Genomic DNA, 21,655 nt, shown 5'->3' with positions numbered 1-21,655 from the left:
TGGCGAAAGGCCTACATTTATAGATTTAGGAAACTCAGACTAAGATAAATCCAAAGAAAATCACAGAAAAACTTCTGAAAACAAGAATTGAAGAAGGAAATCTTAAAGGAAGTATGAGAAAAGTGATGCCTTACGACCAAGAGGCCATGATTTGAATGACCACTGACCCCTCATCAGAGACAACGGAGACCAAGAAACACTGGGCCGATGGACTGAAGGGCGGAGCCAAGCCAGGGGCTGCCGAAGCCTCAGACTCAGAATTCGCCCAGCCAGTGTCCTTTTAAGAATGAGGGTGATGTTCTCAGATTAAGAAAAACAGAGCAAGAACAAAAAGATAATGCATTGTGACACATCTTGCCTCCCAGCAGTACTACAGGATGTTCTGGGACCCAAGAAATTTGATGCCAGGGGGACCCAGATGTTCATGAAAGGAAGAGGAACATTAGAAATGGTAAATATCTGGTTAAATATAAAGGAGTGCTTTTTCTGAATTATAAAAAAATGCATAGAAATGTCCATACACAAATTCCAGCCTTGTCTTTTGGGGTTTGTGACAAATGTAGATGAAAACAGTGACAGCCATGGTTAGGAAAGGGATGGGCCTGTGTGGTCGCAAGGTCTCTACCTTTTTAAGTGGGGGTGGCACGATATTCACTCTGAGTGGTCTGCGCGTGTTGCGGTTCCTAGAGAAACACCACCGCCGGGTGCCGAGAGGCTTGGAGGACAGGTGTCCCCCGAGGAAGCCGGTGGGGGGGGACTCTCTCAGAGGCTGGAGGACAGGTGTCCCCCGCGGAAGCCGGTGGGGGGGGACTCTCTCAGAGGCTCTCTGCAGTTGGGGCTTAGACAAGTCTGATTCTCACGCAGCCACCACCCACGCCAGCACCTGCCTTCGGAGAGCCCAGCTAGGACGGAAATGGTAGGTCCCAGTGACAGAAGTAACAATTTGGTGAATCAGAAAATGCCAGACCATCGTTTGTCACTCTGCGAGAAGTTTCTCAGAAACACTTCCAGAAAAGGCCCGAGAAAACGACGCGCATGGGTGAACGTTTTGAATCTGTCACTGTGTCACCCACCTTACGTGGCATTGTAAATCGCCTCTGAGCTTGTGATAAATCCAGCTGATCTGCGGCTGTGTCCATCTGAGAAATGAAGTGTGGGGCGCAGCCGGGGAGGATCCAGACGCTGGTGGTGGTGGAAGGCTCTGGGGCACCTCCCAGCGGCGGCTGGCTGGGTTCTGTGCGCTGCCCCACAGGCTGCCCGAGGCCTACCACAGCCCACGGTGCTCACAGCCCTCAGGCTGGGAAACATTCGCCTGCGTCGTTTTCTTCCCGTTCTTTACATATGTTTTTTGTGAAGGGTTGGAGCAGGAGGAATTCACCATGAATAATTCATGTGTAATTGTTTTCAAAATATAAAGTTATTTTTCAAAGCAAGCAGCCCGTCTATTCGCTGCAGAGGCCGACTGCCTCCGGGTGCTGGTGCGTGGGCTGTGGCCTCCCCTCTGTGCTGTTGCCATCCTGGCTGGGACCGGCTGCTCCGCAGGGCTGGGCCGAGGCTCCCGTGCAGATGGCACAGCATGCCCAGGCAGGCCCTGGGGACGGCCTTGGAATCCATCTGCTCCCCTGTCACCCCCTGTGTGGCTACCTGCAGCCTCCTGTTCACTGGGCCCCCAGCCCAGCCTCCCCAGGGAGAGGGACACTTCCAGCCCATTGTGGCTGGTTCACTCTCAGCTTCCGGCAGCCCCGCCTGGGCCGGGAAAGAGGCAGTGACCACTTCCACATTCAGATGGGTCATATCACTGTGTAGACAGGAGACAAAGAGCAAGCCACAGGTCCCCGTCCTCTTCCTGCACACCACAGAGGGTGACACCAAGACAATAGGAGCGGGAGGTAGCCCTGCCATCGTGCGGGTCCCTGCCGAGAGCCAGCCAGATCTGAACTGCAGCCGAATGCTCACTGATCCCTGCGTGGGAGAGGGGCTCTCCTCCTGGACCCCGGCCTCCCAGCCTCCTGCCCTCTCCTGTCACCAGGGCTCCACTTAGCCTTTCCTGTGTGGCCAATTTGGATGCTGGGGTCGGGGGTGCCAGGGTCCAGGGCAGGGCGGCTCCCCTACTTTCTGCCGACTGGCTTCCTGTCCTTTCCACCTCCCCGGCTTTGTCCAGCCCGGTGACCCATCCCCCATGGGGCTCATCAGAGCAGTTAGGACTCAGAACCGGGTTTGAACCCTGAGCCTGCTGCTCCCTGGTCAGGCCATCAGGGCAAGCCTCCGTTCCCAGGTCAGTCAGGTTTGGAAGAGTGTCTTTCTCAGGGCTCATGATAAGGATCAAATGAGCTTTGGGCAGGGTCTGGAGAGAGCCCAGCCCAGTGCTTGAAGTGGCAACGAACACTGCCACACTGGTGACCATAACGATGCTGCCCATGTAGACTTGTGCCTCGGTCCTACCTGATCCTGTCCCCACCCGCACCTGGACTCCCCAGAAAGGGCTTTGCTCCTCCAGCCTTCCACTGGGAGACATGGGCTTCCTGTGGCTCCAGAACCATCTGGCATGCGTTAAGTCCGCGTCTGCCCCATCCCCTTCTCCACCACCCTCTGCACACTCAGCCCTGCAAAAAAGCCTCTGTCCTCTGTCCCACGCGGGAGGTCGGTCATCCTGGATGACTCTGGGCATATGGAGCTGTGGTTCTGTGTCCTCGGCTGGGAGGGGAGCAGGGCTTTCCCGTTTCCCTCGCCACTGTAGGAGCAGCAGCGCGGTGCGCTCCGTCGGCCGGGGTCCCCCAGCATCCCTTCTGGGTGCCGTCTCTCCAGGCAGGCAGCTCTGTCTGGGCTGTGGACCCGCTGGCCGTGGTCAAAGGTCATCGTCTGCCCTGGAGCAGCTCCAGCCACCTGCCTCTCTGGAGATGGTATGGGGACAGTTCCATGGTGATGTTTACCGTGATGTTTGTCATGCAGGGAAGGGTGCTTTCCCAGGTGCTCACACCCCCACATGCACAGGGGGGACAGGCGTTGGTGGGTCAGGAACAACCTATAGGGAGTGGGCTAGCACAGGGAGGGGGCGGGGTGGCCATGGATCCCCCCGTCACTGGCCACATAGCTTGCCGTGTGACCTGTGGGTCATGTTAGACTTGTAGAAATCTGTCTTCCCTCCTCACACTGCCTTGCTTTGTTTTGTGTTTCCCTGAATGTATGTGAGTGTAAACTCCAAAGCCCCTGCAGTGGCCACCACAGGGACGTGGGTGGGTGGCAGGGCCTTTGCAGAGGCCTGCTGAGCGCCCTGGGCCGGGGCCTCACTGGCTGAGCCAGGGCTGCTGCGGGGTCCTTTGTTCATCACATGCTCAACAAACACAAGCCTTGTGCTGGGCCCAGGGACCCGGGGGCCCCGCCCTCAGCTGCTGGGCTGGGAGTGGAGCAACAATCAGGGTGGGAGGTGGTCGCTGAGCAGTGGCCAGGGTGACCAAGGCCTCTCCACCCTCACCTCCCTTCGCCAGGTACTGGAAGACAGCGGAATGCCCATGGACGACACCCAGTTCTCTCAGCTGACTACAAAGATCGGCTTTAAGAAGGAGGGGATGAGCTACCTTGACTTTGCGGCAGGATTCGAAGGTACTGAGGCCATGCCTGGGCACCCCAGCCTGCTGGGGCCTCCACGGGGATGCTGAGCCACCTGCGTCCTGGACTGGACTCAGGCACTTTGCTTAATCTTAGGGTTTCAGCCCTTCCTTTTACTAAGTTAAACAGAGTGCTAGGGTGGAACTGGGCCTGGGTCTTTTGCAAACCCAGGACCCTAATGGTTCTAAAATGGACTCCCAAGCCTGTGTCTTCCCTGAGACCCCAGTCAGACCTCATGTCCCTTAGGATTTTTCTGCCTGAAATTATGCTGGTGACCTGTATTTAATAATGCTATCAGCAGGCAGGGCAGTTCTTACCCTTCTCTGCTGACAGATGTGGAGGCAGAGATTCTAGAAGATTCACTGATGTGCCCAAGGTCACCCAGCCACGGTTCCTACCCCCCACCCCAACAGTTGTGAGGAAATTAGGAAACCCATCTGGTGTGAGAGGTCAAGGTGGGCTGGGTCCCCCGCCCCTGCTGGGTCCCTCCCCCAGCCACATCACCTCCTTCTGCTGTCCTCCATGCTCAGGCTGACAGTTCAGTCCTGCCCCAGGGCAGGGACAGGGGCCTCCTGCCCTGTCTGCTTGAGGCCCTGGCACAAAACTGCAGGGGCCAGGCATGCGGTAGGTGGAATTCCCTTCTCTCTCTCTCTGCACACACTGGCCAGGCTGGCTGGGCCACAGCAGCCCTGTGTGCGCAGCCCTTCTCCTGCTGCTGGCTCTGGGAGGTGGCTGCTGCTCTGTGTCAGCGCCAGAGGTCCTCCCAGCCCCAGCCAGCTTCCCGTCTGCCAACTTCAGGAGGTCCCCTGCTGAGGGAGGAAGGCAGAGTGAGCAGCATGGCCCTCTAGAATTCTGATGCTTGCCCTGGGTATGTTTGATCCCCTGAAGGAAAATGAAAGTTGGGGGGAGGAGCCTACAGCACAGGTCACCGCTCTGCCACATGGATGCATCCTCCTTCAGAGAAGGGACCAGAGTAGGTGGGAAGGATGCCTGCCTGAGACCCAGGCAGTGAGGCCACCCCTGAGCAGACCAGAGTCAGCATCCATCCCTGTCCTCTGCCCATCCCTTTCCTGCTCTTCTGCCCCATGACCTGTCCCCTGTGCTCCTGTGAGCAGCCTGGCATCCTTCACCAGCCCCCCACAGGGCCAGGTGCTGTGGGGCAGGAAAGCCAGGCTTTGACAGCCCCATGCTGGGCCCCTGTGGAGGGGGCAGGGCATCCCCATGTGGAAGCCAACCCCCACTGTGAGGTAGGGGTGGGGCAGAAGCCAGGCTCAAGACTGGACCAGAGGGTGCCCACAAGCTCTGGGCGCCCTGTCCCTGGCCATCTCCTGCAAATCACACCCTGTGGGGGTAGGGCCAGCTTGGCTGCAACATGCAGAGAGTCATGTCTACAACCATGTCCGGGTGGTGGCCTGGCTTTAGACAAGGTCATGCTCAGATGATCAGGCCTGGTGGATCGGACTGGGTTTTGAGTAGAGGTTGCACTTTCTCTCTCAGTTTAGGGAAGGGAGAGGGCACCATACCAGCTGGGCGCTGGAAGCCAGTTGGCCTGAACAGCTGTGCTGTAAGAACCCTACCTGGGCAGGCTGGGGAGCCCTCTGAACCCCTGTCATCCTCTGTGAATAGCTATGGTGAACTTCCTTGGGCTTAAACAAGGCACGAGAGTCCACTTCTTTGGGTTGTTAGAAGAATCAAAAACTGTGTGACGGCCCCTGCATGACATCTAACAGATTGGTGGTCAAGAAGTGGCTGTCAAGTTGATGATAGGGGATACATTACACATTCCTGTCCTTATGGCATGGATCTAGAGACCAAAGAAGAGGCAGCTTCCTGCCTGTGCCTCTGGGCATCAGTAGATGAATGAGAGGACGGAAGGACGGAGACTGCAGACATAAACCTGTGGTGCAGCTGGGGGACCCGTCCCTGCGGTCGGGACAGCCCCTCCAGCAGTAAGGGGAGCTTTCCCGAGACCTGGAAGGAGGGGGAGCCAGACACGGGGTGTGGGGCTGCGGCGGGCATCTCGGCAGGACTTGGGAAGGGGAGGAAAGCAGGGAAGCAGGAGGAAGCGCTCAGGGCTGCCATGTCTCCTTGCAGACCACAGGCGGCAGGAGGCCACGCCCCCTCAGACTCCAGCTGGGTTCTTCATCACAGCCCAGGAGTGCCTGAAGCTCTTCCCCAGGAGACTGAAGGAGCACTTCCAGGTAACCAGGACCACCTGCGGATCCACCCATCCCGCCCCATGGCACAGCCACCCATGTGGGTCCTGGTGCCCGGTCACGCTGGGCCACCAGGGGTACATGGCTCTCCCCAGGCCCTCAGTGCTGTTAGAGAGGTGCAGGCCCCGGAGCGTGTGGAGAGGCTAACGCTGAGGTCCCCCTTCCCCTCCTGTGCTCCTGCTAGAAGCAAGGGGACCCCTCCTGGCACTGGGGGGGATGGCCACCCGTGACACAGTGAGTATCCGTTCCATTCCACTCGTTAACTCACCAAACAAGTGTCACACTCACCGTGTGCTGGAGTCTGTGCCAAATGCTGGGGATGGAGGGCAGGAGCCCCTGAGACACCAGGGTGAAGGACAGTCCGTGTTCACTGCAGTTGGCTGCTGCGGAGGGGCAAGTGGGCTGTGGGAAAGGCCCTTCAGGGTGGACTTGGCGGGAAAGGAAGCCCTGCACGGACTCTTAAGCCCTAACCTATGCAGGCCAGGAAGAGAGGGAGCCAGGCACAGACCGGCCGCCACGCCGGGGGGGTGGACAGGGCCAGCTCTGGGAGAGGCACCAGGCTCCTGATGCGGAGGTGCAAGTGGGCACTGGGACAGATCAAACTGAAGTGGACAGCAGCCTTCCCCATGCAGAAGCAGGAATGACTGCCCTGACTCTGCTGAGAAGCCAAAGAGGGGGTGTGAGCTCCAGGAGGGGTAGAGGTACCTGCCTTAGAGGGCACCCTGACCCAGTGGGTGGAGGGACAAGCAGGAGGCAGCCCACTCCGAGCGAGGGTGAGGGGGTGTGGTGTGCTCTGAACCATCTTCCCCATTCTGATCGCTGCCTGGAGGTCCATCTTGGCTACAAAGCTTCCATTTTTAAATGAGCCTACTCATGATGGCCATCTAGCTGGTATTCTCCTGCAGGGGTCTGACTAGAACATTCTGTGCTCTCGTCAGGCCGTGAGTCCTAATTTTTGCTTTGAGAAACTGTGGGCACCATGTGCACATGTGGAGAAGGGTTAGTCCTCACTATGGAGTCCACCCTAACACCCGGCCAAGCAGAGCACTCTGGGAGTCCTCAGGGTGCCTGCCCAGTGTGGGGGAGGCAGGAGTTCTGGGTGGGGAAGGCCAGGTTCTCTGAAGAAGGAAGCCCAGCCGGGTGGGCAGTGTGGCTGCTGGAGGAAGAGAGGAAGGACAGGAGCAGCTGTCCCCAACGTGCTGGCCCCTGGTGGGCCTCTACCTGTTGCCAGTAGACAGAGGCCAGGCAGCTGCTGACACTGCCCTGCACGTCGCAGCCCAGGCCCCTCTCCAGCCCCTCTCCTCCCTGTTGTCCCCGTTGGGGAGGGACCAGCCCCACAGCTTCCTTCCCTCCTTCAGCATTGCGTGGCTACAGGGAGCACTGTCCTGCATGTCCTAAGGCAATGTCTATTTTAAATAATTAAACAATGAGTTGATTGAAGAGACCTCACCGACACAGCTCTAGGAATTTTAAACCTGGGGGTAAAACAAAGGTGTGACCCATCACTAGTTTTGGGAGGAGATAGACCAGGGTGCAGATTGCCTGGGCTCCCTGGGGCTTGCTCCTGACAGTGAGGCCGCAGTAGGGTCAGTCACTTTTCAGCGCTTGGTTTTCCACTCCCAGCCTGTCCTGGGCACTGGCCTTGCGGGTCAGTCTTGTCGGTGTGGGGCTCTGATCTGGGCTCCCGGTGGACTGAGCGCATGTCTGGAATTTGGAATGAGAAGGTCTAACCCTTCACTTGACCTACTGAGCGCCTGTCCTTGAACATTCACCTCATCAGTATGAAGAAGAAGAAGAAAAACCCAAACCCACACTGTTTTGTGTTTGTGAACTTTCTGATTAGTTCAAAGAGCTGCACTCTGGTGTCATTGCCCTGTCACAATGGACCCAGATGGCCATCTCAGCCCTGGCCAGTCTACAGCCCACAGCCAGGCTGAGGTAGTTCATCACACTTGACAGCCCAGACCCAGGACTCGAGCTGCCATGGTAGGGGGGAAGCAGGGACAGACCCCCTTGGTGACCTGGACGTGTCCCGGGCAGAGCCACACCCAGGCCCTCTGGGGCCCCCCGTGGGCTAGCGTCGGCCTGGGGCTCACCTGGAAATGTGGCTAGGAAGGATGCTGCAGCCGGCTTCCCTGGACTGGCATGCCCTTGGGTCCAGCAGGTGCCCCTGTGCCCTGTGCCTTCTGAAACCAGACGGGACGTGACAGTGAGGCCGCAGTAGGGTCAGTCACTTTTCAGCGCTTGGTTTTCCACTCCCAGCCTGTCCTGGGCACTGGCCTTGCGGGTCAGTCTTGTCGGTGTGGGGCTCTGATCTGGGAGCCTGGAGCCTGTGCAGCCTTCTGGGGAATCCTGGGTCCTGGGAGGGGGTGGAGGCAGTGGGACAGGGAGAAGGGCCAGCAGGTGCCTGTGGGGCGAGAGGGAAAGGGAGGGATCGGCGGGACTCGGAGATATGTGGTCTGAGCGCCTAAAAGAGTGAGCTGTCGTTGCCAAGAAGAGAGATCCTGGGGAGGAACGTGGGGGCAGGGTTGGCACCCAGGTTTCATTTTGGCCTTGTTCAGTTTGACGTCTGTCGCAAGAGAGCCTTGTCCTTACCAGAGACCACACATGTTCGTCTTTCCATAATGTCAGGATTTATTGAATAACAGCAAATTAACTAGCTACATCAAGTTCATTGATTTTAACCACCAAGTATTCACGGTTCACTTGGTAGCTATGAGCAGGTCAGTCACAAGTTCTTTTATACACCGCAATCTTAATGACTAGGGCTGGGCTGTAGCTCAGTGGTGGAGCACTTGCCCAGCATGCACGAGGCCCCAGCCTCCACCCCAGCTCTGTGCGCATACGCACACGCGTGCACACGCACACACACACCAGTCTTATTACTAATATCTATAATACTCCAGTCACACAGGACACTTTGCACAAAGATCTATTGATCACAGAGTGGCTCCAATAAGGTTAACAGTGGCCTCAGGTTTAAAGAGGCAGAACTGCAAGCAAAGGCAGAGAGTGGACACAGATGCAAAAGAAGTCACTGCAGGGGGGTCAGTGGGTTCAGAACCCAGCTGGGCGGCCCGCAGCATGAGTGGACCCTTGAGCCTGTTCAAGGCTGGTGGCTCTGCTCAGGTGCTGAACTCCTTCAAAGCGTGGGGCTCACTGCAGCGCAGGAGTGGACGACGGCAGTTCTGAAGTGGGCTGCATCACAGGGAGAGCTAACCAAGCTGAAGCCACGGGGAATGGTCAGGAGTTCGTTGCCTGCCACCAGCTGGCCTGACGAGATGACAGATGACATCTCAGGTGCCCCTCCCAAGTGGGCCTCAGGGACGGGCGCAGCACTCAGAGGTCTGGTGGGCTTGCTCAGCTCATGGGCTGTTTCTCTGCCATGGGTTAGGGACATCCATGTATCTCTGTGCCTCTGCTTTAATTCAGAGAGTTTAAGAGGGTGATTTTTTATTAGCACGATTATTTATGAGTTTGTGCCCTATGACTCTGTTGCACGGCTGGGCCATTCTTTTTGACAATCCCTGAATGTCCAACATCAGGACATTCTGGGCCTTGCAGAAGTCCTTTGCACTTGCTGCCAAATGGAGTAGCTCCGGGCAGGCGCAGCCTGAAAGCCACCGTTGTCTACAGTGTGGAGCGGCTCAGCGCAGGACTCAGCTTGCTTCCACATCCAAGAGGAAATGCCCCCAAACTGTTGGAGATATGGGCTGGAGGGTGTGAGAGGCTTGGGCTGTGGTCAGGTGAACCCTCAGGCAGGGGCTGCGGGCTGGTTAGGTCTGACCTTCCTCCCGCTGCCTGGCAGAAGCTTTCCAATTAATTTCCACAGTATTTAGCACAGTGGTTGCACATATGGAAAATGTTTGGTGAATGAGTACAGGTAGACCTGTCCCCCAAATCCAGGAACCCTTCTCTAGACTCTGAGTTGAAGCAGGGCTTGCTTTATATCCTTACAGCCCCTTGTGGAGGAGAGCTGTACCACAAAGGACGGGGCAGTCCCCAAGATGGCCAGATAACCCCCGGGTGAGGCCCCGAATCAGATGCTGATGGAAGTGGGAGCTTGAGGCCACATCGACAGCTCTTCAAGCCCTGACATAGGAAGCACTGGGGAGAGACAGGTGTTGGCTCAGACAGCCCCACCCTGCCGTGTGACCTGGGGCAATAGAAGTTGAGACGTAGAGCACTGGTTGTGCCAGGCACCACTCTAAGAGCTTTGCATATATTAGTGTGTTCAGTCCCCACAAGGACCTGCAGGGGTGGAGGAACTTTCTCTATCATCCCCACAATGTCTTGTCCTGAGTCCCCACAGCTAGTAGGTGGCAGAGCTGGGATCCGCAACAGCCACCTGCCTCCAGGGTGTAGCCCTGGAGACCCAGAGCCTCTGTTTCCTCATCTGCCCTCAGCGCCATGGACCGAGCAGGGGGGCCTGGGCAGAGGCCCTGGGGAGAGCCCTGGCCTTTGGGGGTCTCCTCTGGGTGACAGGCAGCACGGTATTTGTTTGCCCAGGACAGAAGTGGCCAGTCCTCATGGCAGTTCCATCAAGACATGCACAGGGTCTGATGGTCCTAGGAAGTCACAGTGTGCTCTTTTCACTCTGGGTGCAGGAGCACGGGTGTCACAGAGTGGAAGGGACAGAGAAGCCACTCTGTCCCCTCTCCGGCTCCTTGCCTGACAGAGAGAGGGCTGGAGAACAATGTGTGGCTCTTGAGAAAAGCAGAGCCCGCAGGGAGGACAGGGCAGGGTGGACTCTCCAGAGCAGCAGGCAGCCTGGCCACACCGCCCCATGCTGTGCACTGCCCCTGCAGTGGGGAGTGGTGTGTGTCTGAGCGGCGCTCTGTTTTCAGGACGCCTACGCTGCCTTCTTCAAGATGGACACCGACATGGACGGCATAATCAGCATGTACGACCTGCACAAGTTGCTGCTGCAGCTCCGGCTCAACCTGAAGGAGCAGGAGTTCGAGCGTTTCCTTGGCCTTCTTGGCTTGAGGGTTACCGTCACTTTAAACTTCCGAGAATTTCAACATCTGTGTGAGAAGAGAACCCCCAGAACAGATGATGCGCCTCAAAGACTCATCAGGTAAGGGGCGGTGCTCTTCCGCATCATATGCACCTGGGCTTGGCCAGCAGCTGCAACAAGGCATGTGTCAGCATACAGTGAGCAGAACACACAGCCACCGTCCCTCCTCCGGGCATCCTTTATGTCCACAGGACTTCTTTCTGGTATTTCTATTTGGACGAGGAATTGAACCCAGGGGTGCTTAACCACTGAGCCACATCCCCAGCCCTTTTTAATATTTTATTTAGTGACAGGGCCTTGCTAAGTTGCTGAGGTTGGTTTGGAACTCACAAACCTCCTGCCTCAGCCTCCCAAGCTGCTGGGATGACAGGCGTGGGCCACTGTGCCCAGCTCCAGTATTTTTTTTTTTTTTTGAGGCATTCCAGTATATACCTACACTTATTTTTCTGTCCATTAATTAATCTGAAGTCAGATGTGTATGTTTTTTTTTAAGCTTTTCAAGAATGAGGCTTTGAGGGCTGGGGCCGTAGCTTGGTGGTAGAGCGCCTGCCTCACACGTGTGAGGCACTGGGTTCACTCCTCAGCACCACATAAATATAAATAAAGATATTGTGTCCATCTACAACTAAAAAGATATTTTAAAAAAATAAGAATGAGGCTTTGAGCCAGGCATGGTGGCACACACCTGTAACCCTAGTGGCTGGAAAGGATGAGGCAGGAGGATCACAAGTTCAAAACCAGCCTCAGCAAAAGTGAGGTGCTAAGCAACTCAGTGAGACCCTGTCTCTAAATAAAATACAAAACAGGGCTGGGGATGTGACTCAGTGGTCGAGTGCCCCTGAGCTGAATCCCCAGTCCTGCCCCCCACCAAAAAAAAAAAAAAACAAAAACAAAAAAAGAGAGAGAATGCGGCTTGGGAGACTCCTATGCACTCTGAATGCTGCCAAAGACTTAGCCCCTCCCCGGGGCCAGCGGCAGGCCAGGGAAGGCCACACAAGAGTTGGCTCTGGTCACCTTCCTGCAGATGCTCTTTCCCTGGTAGATGCTCCTGTCTCCTCCCCTCCAGATGTTGATCATGCCCGAGGTGGGAGTGGGGCAGCCACAGGCCATGGTAGGACTGAGATGCTGGCCGAGCCCACTGCCTTAGGAGATGCAGCTCCTCACAGCAGTGCCGCCCCCCACCCTTGCCCACCCTGCACAGCCTCACCCCTGGCCAGCAGGAGCACCTCAGTGCTCCGCGGAGCCCCAGTGCCCTGTACTCTCGGCCTCCTCTCTGCAAGATGCATGTGTCTTGAGGCATAGTGGGGGCCCCAGCACCCTCCCCCGGCACCTGTCACAGGCAGCTCCTGCAGAGGCCTGCTGAATGCTGACAGGTGTGATGAGCAGCCCCTCCTTGACCCGTGGTTATAATGTTTGTGTTTTGAAGTGGTGGCGGCAAGGTGCGCTTCCAGAATAATGTGGACGTGCTCCTTGGCCCCAGGGGCTTCAGGCAAACACCCTTCTGACTAGCAAAGGGAGCACCCATAAGCCACGGCCACTGTGCCAGCCTGCTGTGACACTTGGTGAGGCTGCAGGAGGCCCTCTGGTCTTGAACTTCATTAAATTTCCCCTCTTGAATTCATAGGGTTTATTTTAACTGATACTTAAAAAAAAAGAAAAAGAAAAGACTGCAGTCTCTTTCTAAGTGAAACGATCATGTGACGTGTGAGCTGAACACCTGCACCCGATCGCTCAGGTTCCGAGGAGCTCTGATCTGAGGCTTGATCTCACAACATTGACACAGAACAAACAAATCCTCCCAAAGAAGTTTCTGGAGGATGTGTGCAGAAGGAACATGGAAATTCCATCACAAAATGTGATCTCCCCCTTCCAGTGACTTAACCTCCTTATTTGTATTTATTTGTCCCTTAATTAGATGTTTACTAAGAGTGGGCTCTGTGGGATGCTGTCCCAGGGTGGGGTGGTGCAAATGCCTTGAATAGGACCCAGCTGCTCCCGTGTAGGGGGCTCACGGTTGAACGTGAGACAGGAACAAACATAAAGAGCTACACTGAACTGCAGGATTGCTGACGGCCACAGGAACCGAGGGGGGCAGGAGGGCGACTGAGGTGCTCAGGCGTGAAGATCTCACTCATCTTGAAATGGGAGTGGGAGTCCCCCAGGTGCAGGCCAGAGGAAGGTCATTCAAGGCCCGGGAACAGCACTTGGAAAATCCAAGGTGGGAGCTGGGCACATTCAGGGGGCCGGACCAGAGGCATGTGGGGGAGGGGCTGCCTGGTGGGTGTGGAGGGGAGGCGAGCGGCAGGCCCGGGCAGAGGCAGGTGTGCCAGGCGGAGTGCCAGCAGGCAGGGAGGCTCACATGCTGTCAAGTATGCTCTAGAAAAACCCAGAGGGAGGGTGGCACCTAGCAGGAGGGCTGAGCCAGCGGGACCTGGCTTCCAGGGTCGGGGAATGATGGTTCTGAGGTCCAAACAGGTGCTGCCTCAGCAAGCCCACCTCCGGGGCCAGGTGCTGTGCTGGGCTTCGTGTCCTGCCCCTTTGCCACCCTGAGGCCTGCAAGGAGGCCTTCCACCTGACTCCACAGTGAAGGATGGGTTAGAGCAGACTTGTCTTTGCAGGCCCCGGGGAGGTGGGCGGGTGTGGGCAGAGCAGGGAGCCTTCTGGCCTTTCCCCTGGGCCCCTCTGCCCTCCGGCCTTCACTTCCACCTGCGTCATCAACACACAATGCTTCGGAAATATGACTTTGAGGAAGAGGGTCCGCCATCTTGTTCACTTCCTAACCGCAAAGCGTTTTTGTGTTTAGATACATGAATACCGATGAGAAGGGCCACTCCGATGCTCGCTTCACTCCCCCCTCGTCCATTGCCTTCCAGTCCCTGTTTGGAACACACCCGCCCTGACGGCTGGCCCACTTACACCCCCATGAAGTACCTCCAGGTGCAAGAACATCACAGAAGCTGGACGAGTACTGTCCCATGTCCTCACAAAGTGAGACGGTGCAGCTTCTTATCACGAAGGATCGCAGGACCCAGTCCTTGCTGTTGAATGATTAGCTGATGAGAATTTTTGCCCTTAGAAATGTACCATGTGTTCATCGGGAGCTTGGGCTTATGTGCTGGGTGTGCCTCGCCCTCGCAGCCTGCGCTGTCCTCCGTCTGTGCCATCATCTTCTGATTGTGAAGCTTCCCGCTCACTCTCGTCCCTTAGCCAGTTAAGCATGAAGTGAGGCCTCTGAATTTTTCACAGTGTTCAGTACAGTCTACTAAGACACTGTGTGGATGGTGTTACTGCTTTCTGGAAAGAGACCAGCCAGAGAACTGAAGGGTCACGAGCTGGTGGTGGCCCGCTTTGGTACACTCTCACCTGCGGGCAATTCCATCATTTTTTGTTCCTTCTTATCATGATCTTTTTTTCTTAGTTTGGAACAATCGAGCCATGATCACAGATTTTTAGGATAATGAAATAGATAAGTAAGATCAAAACCAACATTGCTAAAACCCTATGATGTACAACAGACATGTAGGCGGGTCTGTGGACCCTCACAGTCACTGCAGGAGGGAATGACCTTGGTTTTATAAAGAAGATAATTTCAAACATTTTTACTCTTTGGATGACCTCTAGGAAAGAAGAGCAGTCGTAAGTAGTACAGTCCTGGCTTCGGCGTCACACTACTAGAAGAATCCCCCTCATCTCATTTCTGGCTTCTAGAGAAGTAGTTTTTTTTTTCCCTAAACATTTTCTAGAATTCACAAATAAAGTCATCAAGTCCTGAAGTGACCTTTGTTGGGAAGTTTTCAACTATAAGTCAGTTATTTAGTAGCCATAGAGTCATTCATATTTCTTCTTGAGTGAGCTTTGGTAATTAGTCCTTCAAGACGTTGGTCCAGTTCATCAAAGTCGACAAACGAAGGGCAATAAATGCTTCATAGTAATTCCTTATTATTGCTTTAAACTCTGTGGAGTGTTCAGGAATAGTCCTGCTTTCACTACTGATACTGATAGGTGGCATCTTCTCATTTTTTCTATCATTTTAGCTAAGATTCATCAATCTTATTGATCTTTTAAAAGAACCAGTTACTCATTTCATTGAGCCTCCTCCATTGCTTTCCAGCTCTCAGTTTCACTGGTTTGTGGTCTTATCTTTATTAGTTCCTTCTTTCTGCTTGTTGTGAATATAGTTTTATCTTCTTTTTGTTTTCTAAAGTTGGAAACTCAGATTTTTTAGTCCATTCTTTTCTCATATAAGCTCCCAATGCCACAAGTTTCCTTGTGGGCACCGATTCGGCTGCGTTTCACGAATTTGGATGTGCTAGAGTTGTTGTCTTCCTTCACTTCAAAATACTTTCTCATTTCCTTGAGGCATGCTTTTGTGTCCATGGATTATTTAGAATTACTGTTGTTTAATTTAAAACATTAGCACAGTTTCCAAATACTTCTCTGTTAATTTCTAGTTTCATTCAGTTATTGATAAGGAATAGGCTTTGGGTGACTTCAGTCCTTTTACAAGTTTGTTTTAGGACCCTGATGTGCTCCAGCTGGAGAATGCACAAGGTGTCCTCTGCTTGAGTTGGGCGGAGTGTTCTGGAAGCATCAATCAAGTTGGCTGCTAGGATTGTCTGGGTCCTCTGAATTCTTGCTGGCTTTCTGTCTGCTTCATCAATCAATGACTAAGAGATGACAATGACAATAACTGGAGTTTTCTGTTTCTTCTTCTAGTCCTATCAATTTTTGCTTTCCGTGCTTTGGTCCTCTGAGGAGAGATGGTGTGTTGTGGTCACCAGACCTTATCACCTCTGCCGCTCCTCCTCTATTTCTAAGGCTCCGGATCCTCTCTGTACCTTTTCCTTCCCCTGAGGAGCACGTGCTCTGAGCACGTCTCTTAGGACAGGTCTGCTGGAGACAAGTCGTCTCAGTTGCCTTCTCGGGAGTACCTTTATTCTCTTTCATTCCTAGAAGGTATTTTTGCTGGATATATGGGGGTTGACAATTCTGGCATTTAAAAAGTGTTGTCCACTGTCCTCTGGCGGCCTCGCTAGCTGTGGTGAGCAGTCCTGTGAACAGTGGTGGTACCCCCTGCAGGTCACGTGGTGTTTTCTCAGGTTGCCTTCAAAACTTTCAGGTTTTCAGCCCTCTGAGCATGCTGTGTTTAAGCATGGAGTCGCTGAGATGAATGAAATGTGCATGTTATTGAATATGCATACTTAAGTCTTTTGCCAAATTTGGAGAGTACTCAGCTACAGTTTCCACATATCTGCATGCACCATCTCTTCCTGTCTCCTTTGGGTACCTTACCATGGGGCTTAGACCTCTTTCTCGTGTGGTGCTGGCTTCTGGGCTACCTGTGTGCGTTTCCTGCCCTGCCCCTGTGGTCCAGGTGGGATCATCTCTGGTCCCCTCTCCTCAGCCTGTCTGGCTGTTTACGCTTCCCATGACTGGGCCCACCCTCAGAGTAACGTGGTAAGAGAAAAAGAGAGGTGGAGAATGACACAGATCTCCCCGACTCTCCTTGACCCCCATTCCTCTGGTGGGACAGAAGAACCCAGAGTTTTCAGAACCTGCGGGGCCAGCGTGGCTTCGAACCCCACCATGAAAGCACAATGTCCTGACGGGGCTTCCTCTAGACCAGGACCAGGATGGTTAAAGAGAGTAGTGGGTCCACACAGCTTTTGTGCTGCAGGCCCCCTTCCTGGCTCTCAGTCAGAAAGTCAGACGTGGTCTTGCGTCTTTTCCCCCCTCGACCTCGCGCAGTTGCAGTGTTTGGGCTGCTCTTTGACCTGAGCTGGGATCGTGGGAAGTCGGGCTCCCAGGAAACTCATGTCTGTCGTCCTTCAGTTTAGATTTCCTCCTCCATCAGCCCTCAGGTCCCATGTTGTGCTCTGGGCAGGGTTTTCTGTTGTAGGGGAGGGAGGGGAAGGTGACGGGTACCTACTCCGTCTTCCCTGGAAGCAGAGCTCACCCCAGGACTCTGGCATGGCCTGGGTGTCACATAGGCATGACATCTCAGAGAGTAGCCCCCGCCCTCTTGCTGAAGAGTGCCCTGCCCTCCTGAGGTGCTCGGAGTCTGAAGTCATATTTGCTGCTTATTTCAGCATGTCTGTCCCCAATTGTGGCTCCACAGCGGTAGCTCCTGAGGACTTGGACTGTCCTTGTGCTGGTCACCAAGCCTGCAGGCCCGAGTGCCCGGTGAGGGAGTGCCCATGCGTACTGTGGCTGAAGGGCTGGTGATCAGGAGGCCTAATGAGCCAGGAGAAAGGAGCAGGCCACGGCGGGAAGAGGCCCCCAGCCCCGCTCCCTCTCGAGGGGCACAGGCGCCAAGTGAGAACCAGGAGAAATGGTGGAAAACCCAGGGGGCTCCTGGCTTGAGTCAGGCAACTCAGGACCAGCGGAGCCGTGTGGCCCGGGAGCTGCGGGGCTCTTGGCCGAGTGCTTGGTGGGTGAGAGGTGGGAGGCCCTGGCTTGCCAAGAGCGGTGCCCTGGGGCTTCGAGACAGCCCCCTGGGGAGGTCAGGTGAACCACCTGGGCGCAGCAGGCCCTGGGGGGATGGAGAGGTGAAGGCAGGACGTCACTAGGACTTCAAGTTCCTGCCAGCAAAAGTGTGACCAGGCCCCACCACCTTCCCCAGCTCTGGGGGCAAAGCAGGGGTGGGGACTGCGGTGGAGTTTGGATCCTTTCCCACCCTCGAAATTCCGTGACTGTGGGGTCCGGTAGGCAGTTGGAGAGATGGCGCAGAAAAGCAGGTGAGGTCCAGCACTGTGGGGAGCAGCACCGGTCAGGGGCCTCAGCAGGGAGCCAAAGGGAGGCCACGGGGCGGGAGCCGCCAGAGCCCAGTGCAGACCCAGGTGCGCTCCCAGATCTCGGGACCCACGAGCCCCCTGATTGGCTTTAGAGGGAGGACTACTCAAGGACACCCAGGTTCCTCAGCCACCGTCTCCAGTGTCCCCGCCACCTATCCAGGCAGGCCCGGGGCCCAGGTGACTGCAGACAGCATCATGGTGTGAGTACAGGGGCAGGGTTTGGATGGCGCTGAGTCCTGAAGCCTGCCCCGCGAAGTCAGCCGAGGCCGGAGCCCAGGCCGCGATCCGGGTCGGGCCCCTCTGTCCGCTTTGACGGCATTCTCCCTCCAACTTGCAAATTCCAGAAAAAAAACAAAAAACAAACAAGAAAAGGTTTTGGTTATTTTCCTCCTAAGATACTTAATGTTGTGTGATGCTCCCTCCTTCCCCGAGAAGAAATGAGCCCTGTTTGTTTTGTGCTCTGGGAAGAGGAAAAAAAAAGTTGAATAGCATTTATCTGAAAATAAACAAGGACTTAGAAAATTTAGGAAGACTTCCCTACCATGCAGCTGGGGAAATGCGACTGTATTTTAAGAATTAAGTTAGACCAGATGTGAAATAACAGACTTTAATGGTGTCTTTGAAACAGATAGGGGGTAGGAGAACCCCTCAGGAGATTCATGAGCCCATTAAATTTAAACACAGTTATTTATTATTTTTTTTTCTCTCAAGAACCAAACAGAAAGTTGCGGATTCTGAACTAGCCTGCGAACAGGCTCATCAGTATCTTGTTATCAAAGCGAAAAACAGATGGGCAGATTTGTCTAAGGTAAGAAGACGGTTGTTCCCTTAAAAGGAAGAAAATGGATCCCAGTGTCAGGGCTGCGGGGAGCCAGGCTGTTTGGAGTCAGCCACTGAGACTGAGACGGGGACAGCTTCGGGCCGATTGTTGGCTCTTGTGTTCTTTGTTACCGTTATTAATTAACATGCATTAGTCGTGCCCCTTAACGGGTTCCGCAGGGACATTTCCGCACAGGCAGGTACAGGGCCTTGGTCATGCCGCCCTCCCTGCACCTGCCCCTGTCCCCACCCTCCCACCAGCCCCATTCATAGTCCCAAGTAGTCCCTTTCTGACTTTGAGGTCATCTTTGTGTTTTGCTCATTGTGGGTTTGATTTTTATTTATCTTTATCCTCACAGGGGAGTGAAAACAAGCAGTACTTGTATTTCTGCATGCGTTTTGCTTTACCTGATATCCTCTGGTTCCATTCCTTTTCCTGTAAATGTTACGATTTCATTCTTCTTAATGGCTGAATCGTACTCTACTGTGTACATAAAGCATATTTTTATCCATATCTATTGATGGCACCTGGGCTGACTCCACTCCATGGCTCTTGTGAACGGTGCTGCAATAGATGTGGAAATGCACGCACCATTTTGAATGCTGACTTTATTTCCTTTGGCTGTAGACCCAGGGAAGTCCAGCTGGATCATTTGGTGGCTGTGTTTAAGGAAATGCCACACTGTTTTCCGTAGTGGTTGTACTAATTTACGTTCCCACCAACAGTGTAAGAGGATTTTTCCTCCACATCCAGCATCCAGCATCCCCTAATTTTGGTTTGTTTGTTTGTTTGTTTGTAATGGCCATCCTAACTGTGGTGAGATGGAATCTCTGTGTAGTTTTGATTTGCATTTCCCTGATAGCTAAAGATATTGAGATTTTTTAAAATTTATTATTCACTTGTGTGTCTTTTGAGAAGAATCTACTCAGGACATTTTCCTATTTTTTCACTGGATTATTTTTATTTTTGTTAAGTTTTGGAGGTTTTTGTTGGTGTTGGTTTTGGTTATTTTGTTTTTGGTACTGAGGATTAAACCCAGGGGCACTTACCCACTGAGCCACATCCCCAGCCCTTTTTATATATTTTTTAGAGAAAGACTCTCGCTGAGTTGCTTAGGGCCTCACTAAGTTGCTGAAGCTGGCTTTGAACTCACCATCCTCCTGCATCAGCCTCCCAATTCACTGGGATTACAGGTGTGTGCACCACGCCTGCCTGATTTTTGAGTTCTTTATATATTCTGGATATTACTTCTCTGTCAGATGAGAGCAGGCACAGATCTTCCCTCTTCTACAGGCTCTCTCTTCACTCTGCTGTCTGTCTCCTTTGCTGTGCAGAAGATTTTATATTGGATGTCAGCCCATTTCTCAATTCCTGCTTTTGCTTCTTGAGCTATCGAAGTCCCATCCAGGAAACCACTGCCTATACTGAGATCTTGAAGTGTCCTGTGTTTTCTTCTAGTAGTTTCGGATTTCCACATCTTATATTAAGGTGTTTGATCCACGGTGAGAAGGGGAGTTTCAGTCTTTCCCATGAGGATATCCAGTTTTCCCAGCACCATTTGCTGAAGAGGCTGTTCTTTATCCAGTGTAGGTTTGGGCACCTTTGTCAAGAATCATTTGACTGAAGATCCATGTATTTATTTCTGGTCCTCTATTTCATTCCGTTAGTCTCCACACCTATTTTCAGGCCAGCACCATGCTGTTTTTGTTACAAGGGTTCTGCAGTATGTTTTGAAATCGAGTATGTGATGCCTTCAGCACTACTCTTTGGGCTCAGGATTACTATGGCTATTCGGGGTCTTTTGTGATTCCACGTGAATTTTAGTTTTTGTTTTTTTCCTAGTTCATGTCATTGGTATTTAGATGGGAGACTACCTTGGATCTGTAGATCCCCTGGGTAGTGTGGTGATCTAGCAATACTAATTCCCCCAATCCATGAACATGGGCTAGTGTCTTCAGTTTCTTTCTTCTTTGTTTTGTAATTTTCACTGTATAGGTCTTTCACATCTTTAGTTAGGTTTATTACTTAGGGGTGTGTGTGTGTGTGTGTGTTTTGGGGGGTCCATTGTGAACAAAATTACATTACTGATTTCTTTCTCAGCAAATTTATTATTGGTTATATAGAAAAATTTATGATTTTATATGTTGATTTTTGTATCCTGCTACTTTCCTGAATTTACATATCAGTTCTAAAAGTCTTTTTTTACAGTTTTAGAATTTTTTCCATACAAAGAACCATATCACCAGAAAACAGGAATAATTTGACTCTGTCTTTCCTGCTTGTATCCCTTTTATTTCTTTCACTTGCTTAATTGCTTAAGCCAAAATTTCTAGTACTGTATTGAATAAGAATGGTGAGATGAGCACCCCTGTCTCGTTCCTGATCTTAGAAGAAATGCTTTCAGTCTGAAATGCTCATTCAGTATTATTTTGGCTATGGGTTTATCTTTATTATGTTAAGGTATGATTTTTTATACCTAATTTATTCAGGGCTTTTATCATGTCAAAGGCTTTTCCTGCATCTATTGAGATGACCAGGTGATTTTTTTTATCTTTAGTTCCTTTTATGTGCTATATTATGTTCATTGATTTGCACGTGTCAAACCATCCTTGCATCCCTGAAATGAAACCAACTTAATCATGGTGTGGGATCTTTTTAATGTGCTAATGAGTTTGATTTGCGCGTATTTTATTGGGAATTTTGGCATCCATGCTGTCAGGGATATGAATCTATAGTGTCCTTCTTTTGTTGTGTCTTTATCAGGGCTTGTTAGCAGGGTAATACTGACTTAGTAGAATGACTTTGGAAGGGTCCATTCTGTTTCTAACTTATGAAATAGTTTGAAGAGCACTGGTGTTCATTCTTCTTTAAAAATCTGGTAAAATCCAGCCATGAATTAATTCAGTCCTGGACTTTTCTTTTTTGTGAGAACTTTTTGTTACTGTTTCAGTCTCAGTACTTGTTATTGATCTATTTGGTTTATTATATCCTCTTTGTTCAATTTTGGTAGACCATAGGATCCAGACCTTTTTTTTTATTTATTGGCATAGATTGTTTTTCAAAATATTCCCTAACAATCCTTTTTTATTTACTTTCAGTGCCATCAGCTGTAATGTCACCTTTTTCAGTTCTAATTTTTATTTTATTTTATTTTATTTTTTTAAAGAGAGAGAGAGAATTTTTTAATATTTATTTTTTA

General features: G+C 52.5%; 1 protein-coding gene across 1 annotated transcript in view; it reads left to right on the top strand.

The window, feature by feature from the left end:
• EFCAB6 (EF-hand calcium binding domain 6) overlaps positions 1-21,655 on the top strand; it is a gene marked incomplete at its 3' end in the record, with an annotated part of 193,435 nt that overhangs the window by 106,421 nt on the left and 65,359 nt on the right. The window contains exons 16-19 of the mRNA XM_081310868.1: positions 3,486-3,600; positions 5,701-5,807; positions 10,670-10,902; positions 18,348-18,444. Of these exons, the coding sequence (XP_081166994.1) occupies positions 3,486-3,600; positions 5,701-5,807; positions 10,670-10,902; positions 18,348-18,444 (552 nt within the window). The remainder of the gene's footprint in view (positions 1-3,485; positions 3,601-5,700; positions 5,808-10,669; positions 10,903-18,347; positions 18,445-21,655) is intronic.

The sequence above is a fragment of the Spermophilus citellus genome, assembly GCF_964194105.1.
Source record: "Spermophilus citellus genome assembly, chromosome: 10".
In the NCBI taxonomy this organism is placed as follows: Eukaryota; Metazoa; Chordata; class Mammalia; order Rodentia; family Sciuridae; genus Spermophilus; species Spermophilus citellus.
The sequence above is the reverse complement of the archived record's forward strand: the minus strand, read 5'-3'. Positions and strand labels throughout refer to the sequence as shown.